Source organism: Cydia splendana, chromosome 11, assembly GCF_910591565.1.
Source record: "Cydia splendana chromosome 11, ilCydSple1.2, whole genome shotgun sequence".
In the NCBI taxonomy this organism is placed as follows: domain Eukaryota; kingdom Metazoa; phylum Arthropoda; class Insecta; order Lepidoptera; family Tortricidae; genus Cydia; species Cydia splendana.
In genome coordinates, this window is record NC_085970.1 from 8,640,041 (window position 1) to 8,666,164 (window position 26,124).

At 39.1% G+C, this 26,124-nt stretch overlaps 3 protein-coding genes across 4 annotated transcripts in view; 1 reads left to right on the forward strand and 2 right to left on the reverse strand.

The window, feature by feature from the left end:
• LOC134794760 (uncharacterized) overlaps nucleotides 1–10,290 on the reverse strand; it is a 28,842-nt gene extending 18,552 nt beyond the window's left edge. The window contains exons 1-6 of the mRNA XM_063766543.1: nucleotides 9,747–10,290; nucleotides 8,812–9,292; nucleotides 7,790–7,936; nucleotides 5,259–5,426; nucleotides 3,063–3,232; nucleotides 512–607 (exon numbers count right to left, since the gene is read on the reverse strand). Coding sequence (XP_063622613.1) covers nucleotides 512–607; nucleotides 3,063–3,232; nucleotides 5,259–5,426; nucleotides 7,790–7,936; nucleotides 8,812–9,292; nucleotides 9,747–10,211 — 1,527 coding nt within the window. The 5' untranslated portion in view covers nucleotides 10,212–10,290. The remainder of the gene's footprint in view (nucleotides 1–511; nucleotides 608–3,062; nucleotides 3,233–5,258; nucleotides 5,427–7,789; nucleotides 7,937–8,811; nucleotides 9,293–9,746) is intronic.
• A 285-nt stretch (nucleotides 10,291–10,575) lies between these two features.
• LOC134794756 (ubiquitin-fold modifier 1) lies at nucleotides 10,576–15,022 on the forward strand. 2 transcript variants are annotated; one of them, XM_063766538.1, is made up of 4 exons: nucleotides 10,576–10,679; nucleotides 10,753–10,809; nucleotides 12,376–12,506; nucleotides 14,070–15,022. In XM_063766538.1, coding segments are annotated over exons 1-4 (264 nt in total). In that variant the 5' UTR covers nucleotides 10,576–10,677; the 3' UTR covers nucleotides 14,144–15,022. The 2 variants fall into 2 exon arrangements, with proteins under 2 accessions (XP_063622608.1, XP_063622607.1); XM_063766537.1 differs by lacking the exons at nucleotides 12,376–12,506; nucleotides 14,070–15,022 and adding an exon at nucleotides 10,922–11,936 and having other exon boundaries at nucleotides 10,596–10,679.
• Nucleotides 15,023–15,045: 23 nt separating this feature from the next.
• LOC134794758 (GDP-Man:Man(3)GlcNAc(2)-PP-Dol alpha-1,2-mannosyltransferase) lies at nucleotides 15,046–26,124 on the reverse strand. The gene is made up of 10 exons (XM_063766539.1): nucleotides 25,998–26,124; nucleotides 25,522–25,749; nucleotides 24,929–25,048; nucleotides 23,853–23,965; nucleotides 21,574–21,791; nucleotides 21,087–21,209; nucleotides 20,061–20,222; nucleotides 19,522–19,720; nucleotides 18,115–18,310; nucleotides 15,046–16,381 (listed from the first exon to the last, which is right to left on the reverse strand). Exons 1-10 carry the CDS (start codon nucleotides 26,015–26,017, stop codon nucleotides 16,300–16,302), a joined length of 1,461 nt encoding a protein of 486 aa, XP_063622609.1. The 5' UTR covers nucleotides 26,018–26,124; the 3' UTR covers nucleotides 15,046–16,299.

The window sequence follows — 26,124 nt, forward strand, 5'->3', positions numbered from 1 at the left end:
ATCAGTGAAAGAATAATGAACAAAGTCAAATGGCGTTCTAAGACATCGGTTACACGCTAATTCTGGCGTCAGTTCAGTCCATCATTCTGGTCAGAATGACGGGAGAATTATCGTGTAACACACGGACTGATGGTCTGAACTGATGAAAATTTAATTTTTTTGATAATATTCGTCAGTCCGTTTTGAATGACAGAAAACTGATAGGAGACTGATCGTGTAACCTCTTTGTGTCATTCTCGCGTCAGTCACAGTCCATGCAACAATGGAATGATGGACGGAACTGACGCCATCGCCAGAATTAGCGTGTAAACGAAGTCTATTGTCGTAATTTTATCAGTCTGGACTGATCGACTAACCATGTCCATTATCCATCATTCTGGCATCAGTCAAAATTCGAATGGAATGATGGACTGAACTAACGCCAGAATAATCTTCTGTCGAAAGTTTACTACCAGTAAATGTACTGTAGCTACATAATTTACCATGACAGTATTTTACATGAGTTATTTACCTGCGAATCGTCACTCAGGCCTGTGAACCGCAATCCTTTCTTCAGCCCAGCGATCCCGAAGTCCAGAAGCCCCTCCATCATGCCCGCGGCCTCGTCCTGCGACACCAAACCTTATCACCCAACACATACGAATCATTTCACATTGACACCAACAGCGGACTTATTCGTGCGCCCAAATGTGGCTGTATTCGCAGTCTTACTATGCCCCTTTTTTCAGATTACCTACAAGATTTTATAACCTCAAAAGTAGTGACATCTTTTAATTTTAAAAAACGAGGTATAGAAAAGTTACCCTTATCACCCAACACTTAAGATTAATTTTGCATTACCAACAGTACAAAACACCACAAACCACAACCAATCTAAAGAAAGGACACTTAGCACGCGGAATTTCGTACATTGACCCACCTGTTCCTATCTCTATCGCACGCGCGTAATCATATTGCTGTCCCGCCCATGATGCGGGCGGGCAATGACACTATGCGAGCGGTACCGTCTTTACCATAAGGGCACACGGGGCCCGTGCCCAGGGCCTCCATCCTCGGGGGGCCCCGAAGAACAGACAGTAACAGGATATTTGATTACCCATAATAAATAGAAGATCATAGTAGAAAAATGTTAGTTTAATTAGCTTTCTTTACTTTCCAAAAGGGCTTCAAATTCTTAAGTCCTTAAGGCCCCAGCATAGTTTATGACGGCCCTGTATGCGAGCAGGACAGCAATATAATTATGCGCGTGCGATAGTGACAGGATCGGGCGGATATGTAGGTCAATGTACGAAGTTCCTCATGCAAAGCGTCCCTTCTTTAGTGGTAAAGACTACATCTCTTCTACTATTAAATTTAATAATAACTCAGACAATCATTGTTCACACATATACATTCATAGGTAGTTATGTAACCTATGTGTCGAGGACGTGCAATTATATTCTATTACCTCTCCATGCAATGCAAATCATGCCAGTCGGACATGGAACATTCAAGGGACATTCAACACATTTAGGGAAATACCGTGTGACCTGTAGCGAGCTTAAGATACCCCATCCACTGCATTTACGTAATAGTTAAGTAGATATAGCAGGCGTATTATGGTTGCGGTAATCGCGCACGATAAGACATTATAATATGTCATATCATGCTCGATAAGTGATTCATAATATGCCCGTTTCTGTTTCAAGGGAAAACTAAACTAATACGTAGTCGTAGAAAGTCAAAATCGTATCATTATTAAATCAATTTAATTGCGCCAAATTGATAGAGATATTTAGTATTAGTACCCAGACTCCCATGAGCCGTGGCAAAATGCCGGGATAACGCGTGAAATATGATGGTATTAGAGATACTGATTAAAAAAAACTATTGTATTACATATTTTTCCATTTATGTGACTTTCCATTGATCATTCTATTAGTTCAGTTGTCTGTGGTAATAGTTTACACAAAAAGCCATTGTGAAAGTTGTGCATTCAAATATATAAGGATATTAAGTATCGCTAAAGCTCTCATAAATATGTATGTGTCAATAGGGATGGTGGGGGTGAATAGGGGTAAAACCTGGAATGAGATTCATTGATTATTTCTTAAAAACTACCTACACTGTCATACGATTGAAAATATTAGTAGATTTTGTATGATACATTTGGTGTGGGTAGTTTTAAAGAAATTGTCAGGTAAATCACTTTCCAGGTTTTATCCCTATTCACCCCCGCCATCCCTATTCACCCCGGTTGACGGTACAGATATACGGACAGACGGACAGTTATTTAGATACCGATATGCACTTGCACGCGCTCACAGTAACTTTTTGGATTCAGCTTTAGGAAAGAAAAAGAGAGATCGGTCAATCGGATTAATGTTTACTTAAAAAAATTGAAGTATCGCTCGCAGATGTATCTGACTATCTGCTTGATAAATAATTGCGTAGGCATCTTAGGCCATATCGGAGTAATAACTAAAATAAAACAAATAAAATCCCTACTCATTTAGGTACAAATAAAAACAAAATAGTTTTACTTATGTATACCAAAAATACCTTACATCATTTTGGAAAATAACTGATACTCTTCAAACTGCTGGATCGATTTTTATCAAAAATAGCCAAGAACTATCGCAAGGAAACTCGCTTTCACGTAAAAACCGCATTGAAATCATCCGTTTGAGAGCTACGATGCCACAAACAGACACACAAACCGACATTGGTGTCAAACGTATAACACCCCCCTTTTTGCGTCGTGGATTAAAAATACTCAAGAGCTTGCAAACAAAAGATAAATTAAATAGACTTCGAAGGTAAATCTTGTCACTATCACTACACCTTATAAAACAAGGTCCCCGCGTCTGTCTGTTTTTTGTATGTATGTTTGTTCGCGATAAACTCAAAAGCTACTAAACGGATTTTCATGCGGTTTTCACCTATCAATAGAGTGATTCTTGAGGAGGGTTTAGGTGTATAATTTGTTAACCCGTGCGAAGTCGGGGCGGGTCGCTATTATAAAATAAATCCGATCAACCGATCTTAAGCGTAGAGAAGCGACAGAACGTGCGTGGACTAACATTGGGCCGGACATCTAGTGAAGGTATGGGGACCTGTAGGTCTCCTATCTTGGTCTTGGCCGAGTGCTGCAACTCCTTCAGCAGTTCCACTGGTTTCGGGCTGTGCTCTTTTTTAACTGGGCTGTCTTTTGGTGGGCTATCTCGTTCTAGATCTAGTGTTTCTTCTTCGCCTGAAAAAAAGTTAATTTTAGAGCAAAACATTTTAAAGCTGCGCGTTTTCCTCAGCCGGGCTAGCACATAATTGGCGCGACAGTATCTCACCGCGAGATAGACTACCCGTCCCTCTTTAATTAATACAGTTAGAAAAAGACAGTCTATCTCACGGCAAGACACTGTCGCGTCAATCATGTGCTTGGTCTACACAGCACCTCACAAACAAAGTAATCTTATAGACGCAACACACACAAGCGAAGGTAGAATACGATAATATGCAACGATGTCACGTACGGAAACAGCATAAAGTAGGGACGGTAAGCACTAAGAATTTCGTACATTGACCCAGCATTTCCTATCTCTATCGCACGCACATAATTATATCCCTGCCTCGCTCACACAACGTAATATCGCGCGTGCGATAGAGCACGCGCTCGTGTAAAGCACTCGTGTAAATCAAAAAATATTAACTAAAATTTAGCTTTGGGGGTGTGACTAGCTGGGATATTAAGCTATTATTATAGTAATAAGTTTTTGGCAAAAATTTCATTTTTGGTACAAGCTTTTATCGCTGACTGTACTTTTCTTACGACAGACAACTAATACTCATCGAGAGAATTCTAAAAACCCCTAACACAATTAGCGTTGTTTCATCGCAGAGTTCCTATGGCCACGTCCTGTCTCCATCATCAGATCAGCTCGTTGGTACCATAATATTGCATTGTCATCCGATTTATACATGCATGCAAAATTTCAGCTCAATCGGAAACCGGGAAGTGGATCAAATGTAACTTGTATGATTTGATTACAGACCGACAGACAGACAGACAACGGGACAGGTGAAACTAAATAAAAGCTTGTAAAAAATGGTGTAAAATATAACTCGTTTGTGCCAAATCGTAACATTTTACCAGAGATGTGAAAAATACTTTATAAAAAGTATTTAAATACAAAATACAAATACTTCCTTGAAATACTATTTCAAATGCAAAATACAAAATAGTTTTTGAATTTGTATTTAAAATACAAAATACGAAATAGGTATTTTCAAAATACTTTTTAAAAATACAAGTACTTTGCGATAAAAGGTACTCTGAATAGTGAATACCTAGTCTGAATTAAAAAGTATTACTCGGAATTACCGAGTTGAAAAGACTCTCTTTATTCTTTGAAAACAGTGTGTCAATCAGTCCTCTATCTTAAGTGCAAATTTCTAGTTATTTGCTCATATTATCCGGTAGGATGGATGGATGATGGGTTTTAACGGCCAATTTTTAAAGCATTAATTTAAATTTGTGTTTTACAGCTAGTATAATGCCTCTCGTTGGTGTGATGAAAACGTCTCGTTTGTGTTTCACCGGGGCAGAAAAGTTTGTTCACTTCTCGTGCCTTGACCCTCGCAACACTCAAGATTCTACTTTTTTAACCACTCGCTACGCTTGTGGTCATGTGCGACGTTACTAAACAGATTCAACAGTTCCATGTTAAAAGAATGAGAGAGAGTTGGTTGCCAGGATTTTAACTCCGACCTACATTACCTAGTATAAAGTATTTTGTATTTTGAAAATAGAAAATAGGCCCCAAAAACTATTTCAAATAAAATACAAAATAGTTTTCTTCAAAAGGTATTTAAATACAAAATACAAAATAGGTATTTTGCATTTTGTATTTGCATTTTAAATACAAGTATTTCAAATAAGTCACATCTCTGCATTTTACCAGTAAAATGGAACCTATGTGTGGGGACCTCGCGATCTTTGTAAACGCATCATAATGCGGCACAGACAAAACATCCTCCAGACTTAGCATAGTCGCGCTACCCCCTCTGCCACGCATACGGTAATTTTACTCCATGTTCGAGTCGAAGTGTCTTTGTGTGACGTCCGTGTATTTGAACGGACCAATCACAGCACGGGATTTCGCTCACCTCATCCCGCGCACCCCCGCATTTTTGGCATCATCGGTTGCATGACATAATTGCTCTAAACTCCGTCTAGAGGATTCCTAGTGTCTATGTAATGCGGTGTCTGTGTAGTCTCTTACCAAACCAGAGAGGCAGGTCCTTGCTGGTGGTGTCGGGGGGACTATGGTCCACCGGCTCGGGGTCTGGCCACAGGCGGCCTACCACGCCGCCGTCCAAGCTCGCTAGCAGGTCCTGGCCCATGCTGATGCATTGTAGGTCCATATCCGTGTCCCAGGTTTTTACGCTGCCTGTTGAGCAAAATTAATTGTAAGCTTCAGGTCGAAATGCAAAAATGATCCTTAGAGCGTTTTCACACTGTCCGATCCGATATCGGATATAGGATCCTACATCCACGTATTCAGGCCGCGGGAGCGCGCCCGGGCGCCGTCTTTAGCGGTCACGCACACTACAATATGCATTATGGTAATAAATATTTAGTGTCCGACCGAAACATGTTTTTTTGCCGAAACCGAAACCGAAACCGAATGTTCGGCTTTGGCTCTAGTTTCGGCCGAAACCGAAACCGAAACCGAAACTTTTGTAGACTTGTTAAAATCGTTGAAAAAATCTGATAAAACCGCTTTTACACACATATTATGGGGCTGTCAACACCCAATGTCCTTGAAATTGATGTTACTTAAGCAGTTTTTTAAGAAAATTACTAGAGTTAGACCAAGATAATTCTGCAACGATTTTGATAAGACATGCAGTGCAAGTGTTACTTTAAACGTCAAAACTTCTATGAAATGATGACGTATAAATAACATTTGCACTAGTAGCACTGCGTATGCTATCAAAATCATTGCAGAATCTTCTTGGTCCAACTCTATTAATTTACCAGTCAAGCTAACATGTAAATACAGGGTCAACCAAAAAAGCAACCAAAAACGCGAGCGCAGCGAGCGCGAAATTTTTTGTTAACAATATCGCAAGGCCGGGTACCGATCTACACCTGGGCCTAAAAGTCCGAAGTGCCCCAGTGAGGCGAACTTTCATGCGAAGTCAAAGCCGTGCTTCAGGCTTTAGGATAAGTAGTTGAGCACAGACTCCAACCAATGTCCATTGTATTAAAAAGCGAGACCGCAGGCCGAGCATGGCGCAGCGAGGCCAAAGGCTAAGCTAAAGTAGAGGACATGTGGAGCACAAACCAATGGTAAATTGAGGTAAAAAAGTGAGGCTAAGGTCGAGCATTCGTATGAAAAACTGTACTGGGGACACTTTTAAGGGTTTTTTCTTCGTTTTAATCAATAGTCAGCTGTTCAGCTTTGCAAAATATTAACTATTGAGAAAATCAACTTTGCGGCCCTAGTTGAGCGTAGCCTTTAGCCTCGCTTAAAATTTGCTATTAGAGGTAGATAGAAAAATGACTGAATAAGAGCGAAAAAGACAGCGTTCGACTCGAGCCGAGCTGATACTCGGCCAACGGCTACGTGCGACAGTGCTATCTCATTCACTCCGATACAATTAGACAGTGTGCGCGTTATAAGTATTGACAGCCTCTTAAGACTGCGTCGACCGTCCAGTGGCGCTCTCATTAGTGGAATTGTGTTTTATAATAAACCAATTAATTTCTGTACCTATACATGAATCAGTATATGTAGATATGTATTAATATTGTTGTCCTACTTATTCCCCAACTTTTGGTCTTTGTCCGAAGTACCATTTCGTAAGTTTCGGCCCGGCCGAAAGGTTCGGCCGTTTTTTGGCCGAAACCGAAACTACAGCCGAAACATGATTTTTTGGCCGAAACTGGCCGAAACCGAACCTTCGGTCGGACACTATAAATATTATTGGTCCGACACCTGACGGGGGGCTCCGACATGGCTGAATTTATCGAAACCGCCTTTCTGATATCGGATGTCGGAAGGCGCCTATGACAAAAACAGCTGCAGGAGAGTGCCATTGGCATTAAGTCCGCCTTTTTTGCGTTACTTATCGTTTTTTAGTAATAATGATTTATTAAATGCATAAATAAATACAGAGAAACACATATATCTTGCACTTTACTTCCCCCCCGATATCGGATCGGACAATGAGAAAACGCTCTTAAACTCGCCACTTTTTCGATTGTGTAAACGCTGTATAAATAGTTCTACATAAAAGTAAGCACGGAATACAAATAAGGTTATTACTTATTAATTATCTATCATATTTAGTAAGGGCGTCCGCTAGCTGACGCGGGTGCACGGAGTGGGTGCACGCACACTGGTAAAATTTTAGGTAAAATGCGTCGCACGCGTCCGCTCCAGTTATCGTTGCTCATACAATTTTTCGTTAACCGGCACACCCGCTCCGTGTAACCTCGCCGCTCTGCCGCACAGTCTTAGTAAAGGTTAGCCCATTAGCGTACCTAAAGATGTGTCGTGGAAAAGTTCCCAAAACTGCGAAACAGGAACTTCTTATTTTTGTATGAGTATCGAAATTTTTCATTTACAAAACGAGTTTCGTTTGATTGTTTGTGAAATTGTCCTAAAATTTCCGGGAACCTTTCCATTTTTTTTATAATCATCCGCAACTTACACATTTGTTAGTTCTCACTTATACGACGGACGGAGACGCCAAGTCTTGTTACGTCGTACGAGATGTCCGTATGAATGATGTAGAGGTTTACCTTCAACAATACGGTCATAGATCTTGACCTCTCGCTGGCGGCCGCGGCGCTGGCGCAGCACCGGACCGTCTGCTGAGGGTAGCATCGCAGCACCTTCTATCACTGCTTTTGTGTCCGGGAATGGTGTGCTGAGATCTTCAGTAATATCTATGAACATGTGAATAGTAAGATCAAAAAACAATTGATCTGTTGCATTCAGAGCGCCATACTAGTACTGTAGTAGTGTAGTAAATTTTGAATAATTTATAAGAGAAGCTAAAATTAGGCTTTTTCCTGAAAAGTGAATGTAGTGTATAAATATGTAAATCCAAAAATGTATGTAAATTATAACACATTACTCGTAGGTACAGACAGGGTTCCCAGTGACAGATTTCTTATTTCAAGATTTTACTAAAAAAAAACTAAACCAAAACTATTTAAGTACTAAAAATTTTCTCTTATCTGCAGTGAAAGTTAATGATACCAAATAAATTTAATTAGCCTAACAATTACGATAGGCTTATGAGAAGCTAATCGTAATTTACATTTGACCTAGTTCATAAGGTAATCAGAATAATTAACAGTTTTAAAAATTCTATTACTATTTCTAGAAAAAAAAAAATCTAATGTAGTGCTGAAGGTGTATGGAAATGAGGTGCTGGAGGCGTATGGAAGGCATTATTTGGAGAGACAAGATAACGAATGAGGAGGTGCTGAGAAGATTGAATGAAAGGAGAGCTATCCTGAACACTATTGCAAATAGACACGGAATAATGATTGGACACTTAGTACGAAACAACCTCTTCTTTAAAACTATCAGCCTGGATAGGACGCAAGCAGAGTAGAGGAAAACCCAGATGCAGCTTTTATTAACAAGTGAAAGAAAAAGTAGGGGTCATGTCGAATCAAAAAGTCACAGAGCTGGCACAAGATAGGAATATAGGTGGAAAGCTGGAAGATACTCCACCAACACGAGAATATCTCTTAAGTTAATAATGATGAGGAAAAAATAGTATATTGGGTATAAATAAAATCAAACTTACCTCTTTGTAAAATAGGTGCTGCACTATTAGTCGCAATTGTAGACAATACTGATTCAATTGTCGTCTCACTTTCCTTCTCCACTACCTCCAGCTCTTCTACTGTCTGAACTACTTCTTCAATCTCTGCTTTATCTATGATATTCAACAACTTATCATTGATCCAAACAGGATCTGCTAATGTACCATCAATAAAAGTATCAAGCTTTTTAGACAAGATACGGACTAGTAATTCAGAATGTGGCGTGTCCCAAAGCTCCCAAGGGACAAGATCTTTTAATATAATCCTTAGAATATTGGTGCAGTGTTCACCCGACTCAAGTTTCTTTTCAAATATTGGGTGAGTTTTCTTGTAAAGGGACTCTATAGAGCTTGTCGGTGATTTTTCATGTCTTTTCAGAGTTTTTCTGTACTCTCTTAAGTGGCTGGTTAATATTGAGCAGGTGTCTATAAATACGTCTTTGGTTTCAATTTTATTGCAGATCTATAAAAGTAAAAAAAAATTGAATGGAGAATGTATTAAATTTTATCACCTTTTTATTTTCAGGACCACTAAGCCTCTTACTTTTAATGGGCTGGATTGTATGAAATTAGGCACTTTTTGCATGCTGAATTGCCAGACAGCCATAGTTTTGGAGACCACTGTACAACATTATGGTGTAGGATTTCCAAACACTGGGTATCCCACAGTAAATGGAGTTTATAATAAATTTTTACCAAACCCACTGTTTAAATAATTTACCATTTGTATTTCTTGATGTCATGTAAACTCAGTATTTGTTTCATTATAATTAACAATTTTGCAATACTATTGCTAAATAGAATCTCATTCAATTTTCACAACATTTTACCTCAACTTAGTCTAGTAAATTTATTGGATAGGTGCAGATTACAACACAATGTCAATTGTATTAATGTTAGTAATATTTAGGACATACCTTGAAAGTTTTTTCAATCATTTGATCCAGCAAATGCTTGCAGGCAAACGGAAATCCAATTTCTTGTGAAATATACGGCTCATACCATGACGACACCAATTTCTTCTGCAGCACAGTCGAAATCACACTCAGCTCATTCGTGTCATATTCCTTACCTTCTTCAAAATCAGGAGATCTAACCCTCTTCTTGGCTTGCGGTAAAAACCGTTTTAGAAATATAAATTGGGGATAATCCTTGAATAAACCTTCTAAGTCATATTTAATAGGCTTGTTCATATGCAATAACCACTGGATGAACTTAAAACTAAACGATATTGAGAGGATAAATACTAAAATAACGTACAAGGGAAACCATATTCCGGTAATTGGGGATATGTTCGTCACGCAGTTGAGAAATATGCAAATAACACATACGCCACACGAAAAAAGAGTTGCAAATTCTAACAAATTTCTTTTTAACAACATTTTAATTTAATATACACCGAAATTCGTAATAAGTAGAGCGCAGAATAACTGGTTTGTTTATTGATTTTTACGAAATCCTCGTACGTAGAGGAATGTCAAACGCAACAGCTGACATCTGGCTGACATTAACGGAGCTATTCGAGATCAGTTTAAATTAGCTACGGCACTAAATTATTGTTTTTTAATTGATGATTATAATGTGTGATGCATTTCATAAAAAAATATTGTTAGATCTTTCGCCCATATAACTTTCTAGACAGGATCAATAACGAAAGGTTTTATATTTCAACAACAGCAACGCATCAAATTTTATCAGTTTTCTAAAAAAAAGTTGATCCGTTGACGTATGACGTTTTCTGTAAACGTCACTTGTCTTGCTTGTTTCACTGGTCTGCCTCGAGTCGAATCGTGTTTCCTAGATTTCTTGGACTCTTTTTAAATAAATAACATCAAAGCTTCTTTCAAGATGTACGTATATCAATCTATTCTTAACTTAGCTTAGTTGTATAGGTCTGTCATTGACATTTCCTATTCTTTTCAGGTCGAAAGTGACTTTTAAGATTACGCTGACTTCGGATCCGAAATTACCTTTTAAAGTGTAAGTTTTTACTTTAATTTTCGGAAGAGTTATGTCCTTGCTCATTAGCGAAGTAACTTCACGCAGTCAGTGCCTTGATTTACCTCAAAATAGTATCAATTTGTGTTAACAGATGCTGACGCTGCAGTGCTGAAGTTACTTCGCAAAGCTATGGACGTGGTCGCTAAGCAATTCATCGGCGTTTTCCAAGATTTTCTCCAACTCTGCCAACTTTACGACTGGCCTAACAATGACACATCTGAAACGGAAATTAAAAACGCATTCCTTGTAGCCCATCACATAGAAAAATGTCTAGATAAATTTCAAAGAAGAAATATGATCAGTGACGTCCTGTCCATATTGAATAATGAACATGACATGTCAACCATGGTGCTCAAAAACTGTTTTGCAGATCCACCAAAATACATATTGAAGAAAATTATAACTTCCAATACTAAAATAACACAAATGGATTTAGGTTTCAAAATATTTCTTCAAAATTTCTCAGAGGATAGATTGGAGAAATGCTTGTCTGAGCTAATGTTAGAAGCAGCTTCTAAGGAGACACTTCTTAGAAACTTATCTGTAGAAATGTCAAGAGAGAAAATAATGCAGTTCAAAAGTAATATTCTATTGAATGAACTTAACAACTGCGAAGATCCAAAGGAACCTATAATGACTATGCTAGATTCTTGCTCTCAAGATATAGTTGATTTACTAGTCTTAAGTTTAATAAATAAGGAACTGAAGTATCATAGTGCTGTTAACAATATTATTAACACACTAATAACAATAATGTCAAAAAGAAATCACAATTACAAGCAATTTTGGAAATGTTTGATCAAGGTGGATGAGAAACAATTTATACAATTATGTTTAGATCATTCTGATTTGTGTAAAATGATTGTAAAGGCTCTATTAGACTGTGGGAAGTTGTTGAAAGAGAATATGTCATCTGAATTCTTTTACATAGATCTGACATATTCTGAGCTAGTGGGTGTAGTGCAGAGGTTGTGCAAAGATCAGTGTTTAAGATTAGAGTTTGAAGATATAGTTAAGAGCAGTTCTGATGATTGGACGTTTTGGGAGAATATGTTGCCATCATGATAAATTTTTGTCTATTATTTTTAATACACATTTTTATAACATATACTTCTATTATTTGTGCCTAACCTTATCCTCACTATATTATTCAGACAAGTTGAAGATAATTTTACTTCGCATTTAAATGAATTGCTATTTTACTAGACCTGGACCACCAAGACCTGTAATCTCTATTTGCCTCTCTTGCTAACAATCATATGTCAATAAGCAATGAATAATGAATACACTGGCTGTAGCCGAGTAAAACGCGCCGTGTTTTATAGTTGGTCAAAAGAATTTGTCAGTCAGTAAGAACCAGGAAAACTATATTCATCCTTTTCTTTTGGGTGCTAGTACTTGAAATGAGACAGTCCTTTGACAAACTATATTTATTTTGTGTTAGAAAATGTAGCTACATTTTGCATTTTGAAATTTGCATGCAGTTGAGCTCAACTGCATGCAAATTTCTTCTCTACTGTAGACTTGAAAGTTGGTTTGTTGCAGGTTGAGCGTACCGGAAGCGACGCCATTCACAGCCGTACTGAAGTTCGCAGCTGAAGAGTTCCGCGTGGAGCCGGCCACCAGCGCCATCATTACCGACGACGGCATCGGCATCAACCCCCAGCAGACTGCCGGTAAGCATCCTTCTAGCTTCTAGCGCTTTCATGATTGCAACCAGATCTTAGGGCGGTTACAGACTAGCGTTTTATACGCGCCTATAAACACGTTTTTGAAAGCGCGTGTAGCGAAATATAGCGCGCTTGTTAGCGCGTAACGCCGAAACGCGCAGAAAAAATGCTAGTCTGAAACCGCCCTTAAGAATATTCGCAAGTAAATTTTTACGAACGCAACGATTTTTCATTCACCAAGAATTTCCAAAAGATAACTTGTATGTAGGATACGAGCTAGAGTCGCTATCCTTAACCGCTAACTCGCCAACACTACCATATCTATACTGAAAATCCTAATTAGATTCCAAAAAAAGTAAGACAATGTTGCCACTGCAATAATTTGTTTGTGTTTGTAAAATAGTAAATTCCTTTTTATAAATAAACACGCTAGGATAATTTATTTATTGGTAATTTTACTCCTACGATTTAAAAAAGTACTTTTATTTACTTATTTTTACATAAATACAAAACGCGCTAGTAAAAAGTGGCAACATTGTCTTACTTTTTTTGGAATCTAATTACGATTTTCAGTTTAGTACAAATACCATTTGCCCACACTGTTAACTGACCGTTCGGAAACCTTATTATAAAAGGCATAAGGTCCACCGATGAGAGTGTTGCTGTTTGAGTATTTTCAAAAGGGCTTATTTTTGTATGGTGTCCTTAGAGAAAAGACCTCCCTTTTGAAAAGACTCCTCGTTTGTATGTACTACCTTTCTAATAAAACTTTCAGATGATAGCATCTATAAACCAAACCACGGAGCACATGTTCTGCGATTTCGGTGGTCTATCCAGTTTTCCCCATATTGCCTTAGATGGTGTATCCCTACCAGTCTGCTCTGACTTCCGGTACCTTGGGTCATTGATCCAAAGTGACGGAAACATCGACCGAGACGTGAAAAATAGAATAAATGCGGGATGGATGAAATGGCGACAGGTCTCTGGAACAACTTGCGATCCACAAATGCCCCTTAAACTTAAGGGGAAAATATACAGAACGATCGTGAGACCTGTTGTAATGTATGGATCAGAATGCTGGGCGACGAAAGTAGCGGATGAAAGAAGAGTGCACGCAGCGGAAATGAGAATGCTGAGATGGATGTGTGGAGTGACGAGAAAGGATCGTATTAAGAATGAGTATATAAGAGGAAGTTGGAAAGTAGCTCCAGTAACGGAGAAAATGAGGAGTACTAGGTTAGCGTGGTATGGGCATGTAATGAGGAGGGATGCCATATAGGCAAAAGAATGTTAGGGATGAATGTTGATGGACGGAGAGTGTATGGTAGACCCAAAAAACGATGGATGGATTGTGTGAAAGAGGATATGAGAAAGAAAGGAGTGAGTGCTGAGGAGACGAAAGACAGAGGAGAATGGAAGAGAAAAACATGTTGTGCCGACCCCCCATAACGTGGGATAAGGGCAGGGGAAAGAAGAGATGATAGCATCTATAATGGAACAGATTTGTATTGGTACGAATACATCGATCGATTGGGTAATGGTGGTAATAGATCGGTGTTTTTTTTTCAGGTAACGTGTTCCTGAAGCATGGCTCCGAGCTGCGACTGATTCCTCGGGATCGGGTGGGCCACATATCCACATAGACATTCCACGATGAGGGTATTTCCCATCCGCTTCATACAACTGATTTACACTTTCTCTGTATCGTCGTAATACGTAGACCTTATTGCAACGAAATAAGACATATCAACGGCCAGTTCAGTTTAATGATGTTATTACAGTTCTTCTTCTTCTTGTTAGGGCTATATAAGGCTTTATAGCCTATGTATCACTGCGACCATCCCTGATCTATTGTGATCGCCACCTACTACAACTCTCGATCCCTACCTGCAACTTCAAACAGTTATTACAGTTGCCATCAGATATATTGGAGCTGCCAAGTTGTTCACAATCTGGACACGCCTCTATTGTCAAGGCGCTAGAGTGCGTGTTCAGATGTTTTTGAGCACCTCGGCCGCTCCGATATATTTGATGGCGACTGTACCAAGTACCTACTGGTAGACATCGGAAAATACACAGCCCGACAATTCAATTGTATGTTTTAGCAATTCAACAAAAAAAAAACAGTTTAAAAAAAAATTATTACTCATAAATACACAGTAGTACTTTACACTTTGGCAGCTGTGTGAGTAGCTGTGTGTGTGGGTGTACACGGTACCGAACCAAGTATGACGGGTCACCCATGGATTTCAAAGACCTCACGAGCGACGCTATCGACTACTTAAGGAATGCTAAATTTAAGTTATGATAATGCATGTTAATATTTAAAAAACACAGTGTATAATGCCATACGATAAATAAATAAATAACAGAAAAAGTGTAGTCTGTATTTATTAGATTTCAGTTGTATGAAACGCATGGGAAATACCCCATTTAATTTTAAGCTTGATTTTTATATCAACAAATATTTTACCATTACCGCTTAATATATAATTGATGTTTTCAATAAAATCAAAAAATACTTTGGCATGTTTTATTTCAAAACTTAATTACACTTAAAATTAGTGGAACATTTCATAAAATAGAAATACATATTACTATTTGATGCTTAGCACTAAAAATAGTGGTTTCTGTATTTATCTCTTTCTAAACTTATCAAACGTAAGGCAAACCATAAAATACGTACGTTTTAATCTACTTACTAACAACTCTCATTTGACTGGATTAGTATTTAAGAACTAAAATTAGTACACATACATACAGGCAGCAGCCAGAAGTTGCTAAACGGACGATGTGTTCAAAAACTTCAAAATTACCTTGACGCGCTCTTATTCTCGTAGCAATAAAGTCGCGTCAAGATCATTTAGAACACCTCGCCCGTTTAGTAACTAATGCTGCTGACTGTACAATGTGTAACAAATATAGTGGCGCGGCTACAGTTCAATATCAACATTATCAACCTGCGTGCATTACGACATTTACGACATAGAGTACCTAATATAAGTAAAGAAAGAGTGGTAACCCTATACATCAGTCTTTTTACCAAAACGCGCCTTATTTCGTAGTCGACACCTAGCGTCAAGTAGCGGAATATACCAGTACTGCTAGTCGACAATAGATGTCGCGGCGAACGAAAACTCTAATGATCAACAATTTTCAGCTGATATTATAACCGGATCACTCGAAACTATTTTCAACTCATACTTCTAATATTAGTTGTAAATTGTTTTAGCAGTACATTATACGTCAGTAGCGACACTTGTGCCATCTGATGTCAAGTAGCGGTACTGATGGTTCCACTACTTTACGTTAGATGTCGACTACGAAATAACGCGCGTTTTGGTAAGAAAACTGATGTATGGAGTTGTCACTCTTTTTTTACTTATATTACTCTATAATTACGACAACGTTCACGGTGACGCGCCGCGCACGATAGACGTGGCGTTCAAAAGTTTAACCCCCTGGGCTTGATTTAGTTAAATTATGTTTTATCCCTTTCTTACAAATACATAAGTCAAAGTGACAGATAAAGACAAACGGTTCATAGCTAATTCAGGCCAGTACCGCGTTTATGAATAACGCCATAAGTATCAGTCCTTTTATGCGGGCTGTACACACTTGTCGAGACACCCCGAGACAGGCCAAGAACGAGTGTGTGTGTGTGTACATACGCCTCCCTTCTCATCTCGCTCTTCCTCGTTTCGCCCCGCGCTTCTCCGATTGGATCGGAGCGGTGCCGAGACTCTCGGCATCTAGGTCTCGACGAGTGTGTACAGGCGGCATTATATGAATAATTCTATCAGTCGAGCTTCATGAGAGGTTCTGCCACACGAAGGAAGGTCTTTTCGAATTCCAAAGTGGAGAAACGATCCACAGATGCCCTGCAAAATAAAAAAAAGTTAGAAAATATTTCTCTCTTAGTAAAATACAAAGTTTTTCCTTAAATAGATTTTAAACATACTTTGTTTCGTATACAAGACAATCTTGGGACTTCAAGGTTTATATTTCTGTGAAGCAGCTAATTTCAGCTACGCAACTACCATGAACCGGATTGTTCAAATTATTGTTATACTAAAATTAATTAAACACTTAAATATTCCAAATATATACCAAATCCCAGTTAATTTCCTTCGGTACAGTCGCCATCAGATATATCGGAGCGGCCAAGGTGTTCACAATATCTGAACACGCGCTCTAACGCCCTGACAATAGAGGCGTGTTCCGATATTTGTGAGCACCTTGGCTGCTATGATATATCTGATGGCGACTGTACATACGGTACGCACCGCATATTACAGGAACATAAAGAGACAAAGCCTGCTACCATATATTCTGTGTATCAAAAGTGAAAGCCACACTAAAAACTTCAGTAACACGATAAGTTATGTTCGTGTAAATATACTAACCTAGCTGCTTATAACACTTTAAACTCTCGCGTTTTGTACACATATTTAATTACACAAACGAGTCTACCGCGATATAATTTCATTTTTTTCTTGACCACAGCTGGTGCAACTCAGCTGAAACGTCGGAATTTAAGGCAAAAACAATGAAATTATATCGCGGATACCCGTTTGTGTAATTAAATATGTGTAACCTAGCTGCGTATATTCGCTGCCTCTCCTCAGGCGCTAAAGCTATGACTTCAAGAATGGCGCGAGCATACTCGTCAGCCTCAGAGCATAGGAAGCCGGTTCGACTAGTTTCAGTTGTTTTTACTATATCTTATACGATAGAGACAGCATGCTGCTATATATCCTGCCTCTCAAAAGCGAAAGCCACAGTATATAATACTAACCTAGCTGCGTCTATGATTCGCTGCCTCTCCTCAGGCGCTAGAGCTATGACTTCAAGAATGGCGCGAGCGTACTCATCAGCCTCAGAGCATAGGAAGCCGGTTCGACTAGTTTCAGTTGTTTTTACTATATCTTATACGATAGAGACAGCATGCTGCTATATATCCTGCCTCTCAAAAGCGAAAGCCACAGTATATAATACTAACCTAGCTGCGTCTATGATTCGCTGCCTCTCCTCAGGCGCTAGAGCTATGACTTCAAGAATGGCGCGAGCGTACTCATCAGCCTCAGAGCATAGGAAGCCGGTTCGACTAGTTTCAGTTGTTTTTACTATATCTTATACGATAGAGACAGCATGCTGCTATATATCCTGCCTCTCAAAAGCGAAAGCCACAGTATATAATACTAACCTAGCTGCGTCTATGATTCGCTGCCTCTCCTCAGGCGCTAGAGCTATGACTTCAAGAATGGCGCGAGCGTACTCATCAGCCTCAGAGCATAGGAAGCCGGTTCGACTAGTTTCAGTTGTTTTTACTATATCTTATACGATAGAGACAGCATGCTGCTATATATCCTGCCTCTCAAAAGCGAAAGCCACAGTATATAATACTAACCTAGCTGCGTCTATGATTCGCTGCCTCTCCTCAGGCGCTAGAGCTATGACTTCAAGAATGGCGCGAGCGTACTCATCAGCCTCAGAGCATAGGAAGCCGGTTCGACTAGTTTCAGTTGTTTTTACTATATCTTATACGATAGAGACAGCATGCTGCTATATATCCTGCCTCTCAAAAGCGAAAGCCACAGTATATAATACTAACCTAGCTGCGTCTATGATTCGCTGCCTCTCCTCAGGCGCTAGAGCTATGACTTCAAGAATGGCGCGAGCGTACTCATCAGCCTCAGAGCACAGGAAGCCGGTTCGACTAGTTTCAGTTGTCTCCACGATGTCGGCGAGGGGACCGCCTGAACGGTGCGCGATGGTGATGAGACCTGCTGCCATCAGTTCCACTACGCCTGGAAAGAGATATATGAATTATTCTTAAGATACAGTCAGTTAGAAAAAAATAGCGCTTTTTAAGGTTCCGTACCCAAAGGGTAAAAACGGGACCCTGTTACTAAGACTCCACTGTCCGTCTGTCTGTCCATCTGTCTGTCTGTCACCAGGCTGTATCTCATGAACCGTGATAGCTAGACAGTTGTAATTTTTACAGATGATGTATTTCTGTTGCCGCTATAACAACAAATACTAAAAAGTACGGAACCATCGGTCTGCCTCCGGTCTGGTCCGGTTTTTTTTTCAGATCATAATACAGTAGCCAAAAAATATGAATAGCCTTTCTCTAGTAACTTCATCGATTCGAAACCTGATTAAACAATTTTCGCTCGATAGAAAAAAATCACGAACATAGGTCTTAAACGCAACATAAAAAAAAATTGTAACCATTTCAAACTCACTGATTCCAAAGTGCTCGTTCCACATAGCATGCAGCCCTATGCTGCACGTCTGGTACAACTGTAGGAGCTGCGCGTAGGGAGCGTTCACGACGAACTGCACGCTGTTCTTTGGAGACAAGTGCTTGGCCAAATCTTTGAGGTATTACAAACTCACTGATTCCAAAGTGCTCGTTCCACATAGCATGCAACCCTATGCTGCACGTCTGGTACAACTGCAGCAGCTGCGCGTAGGGAGCGTTCACGACGAACTGCACGCTGTTCTCGAGAGACAGATGCTTGGCCAAATCTTTGAGGTATTACAAACTCACTGATTCCAAAGTGCTCGTTCCACATAGCATGCAACCCTATGCTGCACGTCTGGTACAACTGCAGCAGCTGCGCGTAGGGAGCGTTCACGACGAACTGCACGCTGTTCTCGAGAGACAGATGCTTGGCCAAATCTTTGAGGTATTACAAACTCACTGACTCCAAAGTGCTCGTTCCACATAGCATGCAACCCTATGCTGCACGCCTGGTACAGCTGCAGCAGCTGCGCGTAGGGAGCGTTCACGACGAACTGCACGCTGTTCTCGAGAGACAGATGCTTGGCCAAATCTTTGAGGTATTACAAACTCACTGATTCCAAAGTGCTCGTTCCACATAGCATGCAACCCTATGCTGCACGTCTGGTACAACTGCAGCAGCTGCGCGTAGGGACCGTTCACGACGAACTGCACGCTGTTCTCGAGAGACAGATGCTTGGCCAAATCTTTGAGGTATTACAAACTCACTGATTCCAAAGTGCTCGTTCCACATAGCATGCAACCCTATGCTGCACGTCTGGTACAACTGCAGCAGCTGCGCGTAGGGAGCGTTCACGACGAACTGCACGCTGTTCTCGAGAGACAAGTGCTTGGCCAAATCTTTGAGGTTTTGGACCCGCTCCTCGTCCTCTGCGTTTCGACACGCGCCGGCGAATACCAGTTTGATCTAGAATTAAAGACGTATTATGTGGATCAACTAGTTCTTGTTTTTATTCTGTCCCGTCAGCCAGGAGACAATAGTGACAATAGTAAATAGCCCATTATGGAAAGAGCTTACAACTACTACAAACAAGGCAGGCATAGGGAATAGAGATAAATACCACAAAACCAGGATTTTAAAAGTGACCCAGAAGAACGTAACGAGTGACAAGAAAAAGTTGATTCTCCCATAAAACCATTTACAACCAATTGTACTTTTACAAGGAAGTAGGACCATCAGAACAAGAAAGCCAAGGCCAGTTTGATCTGGAATTTATGTCGTTATAAAAGAACAAAGTAAGTATTACCTTGTTCCAAAGCACTTCGTTTTTGACCAGCAAGTTTCGTAACTCGTACATAGCTTGTAGCATGAGCGGATGATCCTTCTCAGGTCTGAACTGCGCCACGGATAGTATCCGGATCGGATCCGTGTCTTTGACTAGAGATCGTAGCTGCTTCAGCTCTGTTACCTGTACATAAATGTGGTGGTCAAAAAAATCAAAAAGAGCAAAAACAAACGATCTCGAAAAAATGCTAAAAGACAAAAAAATCGGTCAGGATACTTACACACACACACACACACCCACGACAAGAGGATAAACGCTTTCGCTTGAAAAATGAGTAGGTCGTTCGTTCGAATTCTGGCCAGAAACTAGGAATTATTCATAGCTTATATCATTTCATATTAACCGCTATATTTTCTAAAGGAAAACACAGCAAAGGAAACATGAGGTACCTACATCAACGAAGAAATTAAAAGGTATGTGTTGTGTGTGAACTCCTCAACTACACAGACTAATTCATTTTAGCACGAGGAGAGACTGATGGTGCCGAGCATATTTGTTGATAACACTTAAGAGGAAAGGAGACGTCCGCTTCTCCATACAAACGTTTAAATATTTTCTGTAATGTTAATATCCAGAGAAGAAAATGGGGACTACGTTTGTATAAAAAGGCAATTTCGCGCGGTCGTCTTCTTCTTCTTCGTCGGTATCACTCTTGACAGAGTGGTCGTGGTCATCACTTCAGGTGTTGGTGGCAAGCTTCACAACGCGTCGCCACTCTTCTCTGATGGCAGCCTTCCTCGTGCATTCATGTAGAGATGATGAGCCATTTACTGCCGCTTTTATCTGGTCAGTCCACCTCAAAGGCGATCTTCCTCGTGGCCTGGTACCCTCAACCTTTCCCTGGACCACAAGTCGTTCAATAGCCACCTCCCCTCGGCGGCATACGTGACCAAAAAAGGTGAGGATACGAGACTGCACCAAAAATGATAAACGCTGATTGATGCGGTCGTCCGACTTTCCTCTTAATTAAGCTATATGTTTCCTTACTTCACAGGGTGGATAGACCCGGTGCGTCTTGAAAGGCGAGTTCCACAAGTCGTTGATGTGGTCCTCCGTCCATGTACCATTCACCATCACCACGTCAGCACAGCGGCCCACGATTCCATACAACTGAAAAAAAAACATATTACAATTATACTTACAAAATTAAACTGAATTCGTCACAATTTTTTTCTAGCTTGGTAAATTCTTGTTTACGATATTCCATTCTTGTAAAAAAAATGTACCTACGAAGTATCATTTGATATTTACCAGTCGCTTTTCGGTGAAGGAAAACGTCGTGAGGAAACCGGACTAATCCCAATAAGGCCTCGTTTACCCTCTGGGTTGAAAGTTGAAAGGACAGATGGCAGTCGCTTTCGTAAAAACTAGTGCCTACGCCAATTCTTGGGATTAGTTGCCAAGCGGACCCCAGGCTCCCATGAGCCATGGCAAAATGCCGGGACAACGCCAGGAAGATGATAGCTTTACTCACCCACCCAAAAGCTTTGTAGTACAAGAGCTTGCACCAAGTGAAGACAGGATTCCTGGCTATAATCCCCCTATTGTTGTAGGAGACGATTCGCTGCTGCACGCGCCGCATCATGCTCTTAGTGATGATAGGGTAGTGGGTGTATGTGCCCACTGGACACTGCGCTAGGTACCGGAAGATTGGGTAGGTGAAGGCATATCCTGTCGTGTCTATGAAGATATCTGTAAAAAAGTAAATTCAATATATTTATTTGTGTACGTTTTATTGGGTGTCATTCTGAATCCCTAACAACGTTTGTCCTAAAGTCACTTGCCCTAACTGGTTTGTCATGGGCACATGCCCTAACGATCAATTGTCATAACGATTATTTTCCATAATGTAAGGTTCTGAAAAATGTTTAGGTTTTAGAAATTGCTGCCACAAAAGTGGGTTAGGTTAGGGTTAGAACTGCGACCCTCGCAAAAAAGAAAATATGCTTAATAGCATTAGGATAAGTAATCAATAATTAGGGAAACCAAAATTAGGGTTTTTAGTGTTAGGACAACTGATCATTATGTAAACAATATTAGGGAATGCAATAATAGGAGAAAAGACTTTAGGGATTCAGATATAGATCCGTTTTATTTTATCATAACTGAAATGCCTAACAAGTGTACCAAGTCAAATATCTAATGATTTATTGAATCAGGTGTTACTTCACGGAAATCCATGTTAATTAAAACAAATGGATTTCGATTTTGTAGTTATCACGGCTTGGCAAAGCAATATTACGGTTCGGTCACACGAAGACGAATCCGCGCGCCGCAGCGGTGTGAAAACTGGAGATTGCTATTATAATGTTCCTAACACACAGCCAGTCCGTGTCAGTGTGACCAAAGCCTTATAGTTTTAATTTATATAACTTCTTAAATCTTGGAACAAAACTTAAATCTCAATGTTGAATAAAGTAGATTTTTATATCCACAAAATATTTCTATCATTTAACTAAAGCGTCATTCTATGGAACTTGCTATGTAAACAAAAGTCACTAGTCATTCAGAGACAATTTCAATATGGCGGTTTGTTTACATAGTTAGCAAGTTCCATAGAATGACACTTTACTGCCCAAATAAACTTAAAGATTACTTACTAAACTTGGTTTAATTTTTTTACTTAATTTAATATCAACTTACGTGTGCTTTTTTTTAATCTAAATATATAAACGTGAAAGACCTGACTGACTGACTGACTGACTGACTGACTGACTGACTTAAATCAACGCACAGCCCAAACCGCTGGGACTAGAAAGTCCAAATTTGGCAACTAGATTCCTTATTAGGTCTAGGGGTGCACTAAGAAAGGATTTTTCAAAATTCATCCCCTAAAGGAGTGAAATGGGGGCCAAAGTTTGTATGGGGAAACAAGATTAGGTAGACTATTTTATTCCAAATTTCACAGGAGTATTCCTAAAGATAAATAAGTAAACACGTGTTTCAGGTTTTTTGAAAATTGAACCCCTAAGAGGGGGATAAGTCCCCAATAGTGTTGATATCTCAAAATATCAATATGGGTATCGTTTTCATAGTATTTTCAGACGCTAATAACAAAAATGGCATCAAAATTAAAATTAACGTAGCCGAAGTGAACAATCATCCCCTGGTGGGGGTGCAATGGGGTTGAAATTTCAAAATATCAATATGGGTATCATTTCCATGGTTTTGTGGGATTAGTTAGACTATTTTATTCCAAATTTCACAGGAGTATTCCTAAAGATAAATGAGTAAACACGTGTTTCAGGTTTTTTGAAAATTGAACCCCTAAGAGGGGGAAAAGTCCCCAATAGGGTTGATATCTCAAAATATCAATATGGGTATCGTTTTCATTGTATTTTGAGACGCTAATAACAAAAATGGCATCAAAATTAAAATGAACGTAGCCGAAGTGAACAATCATCCCCTGGTGGGGGTGCAATGGGGTTGAAATTTCAAAATATAAATATGGGTATCATTTCCATGGTTTTGTGGGACGCTAATTACAAAAATTATTAAAATGGGATCAAAATGAAAATATAACTTTTTGAGCTACAAAATTATAAGATTACAAATACCTTCTAATAACTGAACAGTACACAAACATCGTTTTTAAAATAATTATCATCTTAAACGGTTTGTTTACATTCCAAATACCTAAAACCATTAAAGTACATAGATTATTAAAAAAACTCTCCTGCGCGTGCGAAGCCGCGGGCAAAAGCTAGTTAGTATATAATTGTTTACCCTTATCAGAATAATCAGAAGTCTAACCTGGATTGAACTTCATGAAGGCCTCCAACCCCATCACCATCGAGCCTAGACTTTGCATCAGCAGTGTGAAGTAAGGGTATGAGCTTGCCTCTATCGCCCGTTTTGACACCAACCTTTGGACAGAAAGCAATGGCTTTGGGGTAACTTGGTGGTAACTAGTGGTAATAACCCAAAGCAATTTTTAACTTAAACTGCAAGAAACTTAAGAGAATGCTTCATACAGGTAGTAAGATTTTTTTAAGTCTTTTATAACACTCAAGTCAAATGAACGAATGAGGGTCCCTATGACAGTTCTTTCAATTGTTGTTTGGTTTTAAAATAATGCAGCTTAATTTATAAAATAATGGAAAAATAACCTCGTTTTTATTAGTGTTCTGTACAAAACTTTGTTCACGGAACACTTATGGGATCACTTCGGTCTTGTTATTACTTAAATGTTACATTTCTACATAAATTCATGTGCTGAACTTCATAAAAATAACTACAAATATTTTATTTGACAGCTAGTCCATATAAAAATGAACTTTCATAGGGACCAACATTTGACACGAGAGAAATAGTTACAAATTTGCTTACATACCTAGTAAAGATACCTAAGTATGTTACATTAGACTTATTTATCATGTTTGAAAATCGAGAGAAACATCGATCAATCTTTATCAAATGATGATATAAAAATACTGCATTGTTACTATTGTGAATTCCACTCCAAAAATTATAGATAAGGTTTTTTATCTCAATGTTGTATAGCATTCCACCTTGGTGCAATTGTAAAGTATGAGGTTACCATGCAACCAATATGTTTACATGCAGTGAACAACCCAGTGTGATTGCACCATACCAAGCAAAAACTCACAAAAGGGATGGCATTTATGTGAGGCAATTAGTGATGAAGTTAAACAACATCATTGCTCAAAGAAGTCAAAGAATATAAAAAAGTTAAACATAGCAATTTTTTAATACCGCAACAATGGAAATCTAGCGTGCAGCATGACTGATGCTAAGCAGTCGCCAAAGTAACTCTAGTAGAGTTACATGTGGGTTGATGACCCTTCAAAATAAAATTACTTAATTACCTTATGAAGTTAAGTTTGCTGGCATCAACTTTTACATTAAATGTATTCTGCACTTTGTTGGCAATGGTCTGAGGCTCTGCCGTGTCCACTGTATAAATGTATATGTTGGTGTCTGGATATCTGTAACAAAAGTATAACTTATAGGTAACTCAAGAAATAATTATTTTCTATGTAACTCTTATTTAAAATCTTTCTGCTATTTAAATTATTGAATTAATAACCTAACTAACTAACTAAAAATAACTAACTTTTACACTAAGTACAAACAGCCACTCTCTTAACTGTCCATCAGTGGACCTTATGCCTTTTGTAATAGGTTTACGAACTGTCAGTTAACAGTGTGGGTGATGATACTTAAAAACACAAACCAATAATTTTTCATCTTTTTACAATCTTATTTCAACAAATGATGTTGAAAGTAAGCAGTTGAATATGAAATATTTGGCAAAAACGGACCACATTTGTAGGTACTTGTTGATAACTTACCAACCTTCAAATTTAGCAAGAGCACTTAGAGGACCACAAACAATAACAAAGTTGGCTTTTACTTGGTAATAGACAAAATAGTAAGCATATTTTTGCTTGCTTCTTACCTAGTCAAAATGGCCTTAATAGCCACCCATAGCACCCGCTCTCCGCCGCCCCCGGCATTACAATACGGGTGGAAGAATGCCAAGTTAGGCCCATCTCGCAGCCTCCGCTGTTTCTTTCGCTCGTAGATTCGCATGTACCATGATGCGAATATAAAGGCGCCCGGGACGATCACGAAGGCTCCGAACAGTAGCAACGTGAGGAAGAATAGCGGGAGTACTACCAGTAAACTACAAAAATAGAAAAAAACAATCCTATACACTTCAAAGCTAGACTGAAAAAGGTGTAGTGACATTATTGGTCGTAATAGGTCAGGTGAATATTTCTTAATATTTGAATTGTTCATTTTCATAAACATAGGAAATAGCATTAGGAAATCACGTGAATTTTCATTTGTATACAAAAGCCGACATTATGTTTTTAACAAAGATGCTTTACTTAGTTACTATTTTAGTTGGTACATAATACAACGACTTACATAAAGGCTTCGAAGAGCATTTTAATTTATTAAATAAATATGACTGTGAGTTTTTAATTTACTAAATAAATAATATCTGTAAATGCGACGGCCAATCCACAAACGCCGTGTGTAATTTGCATTCGCG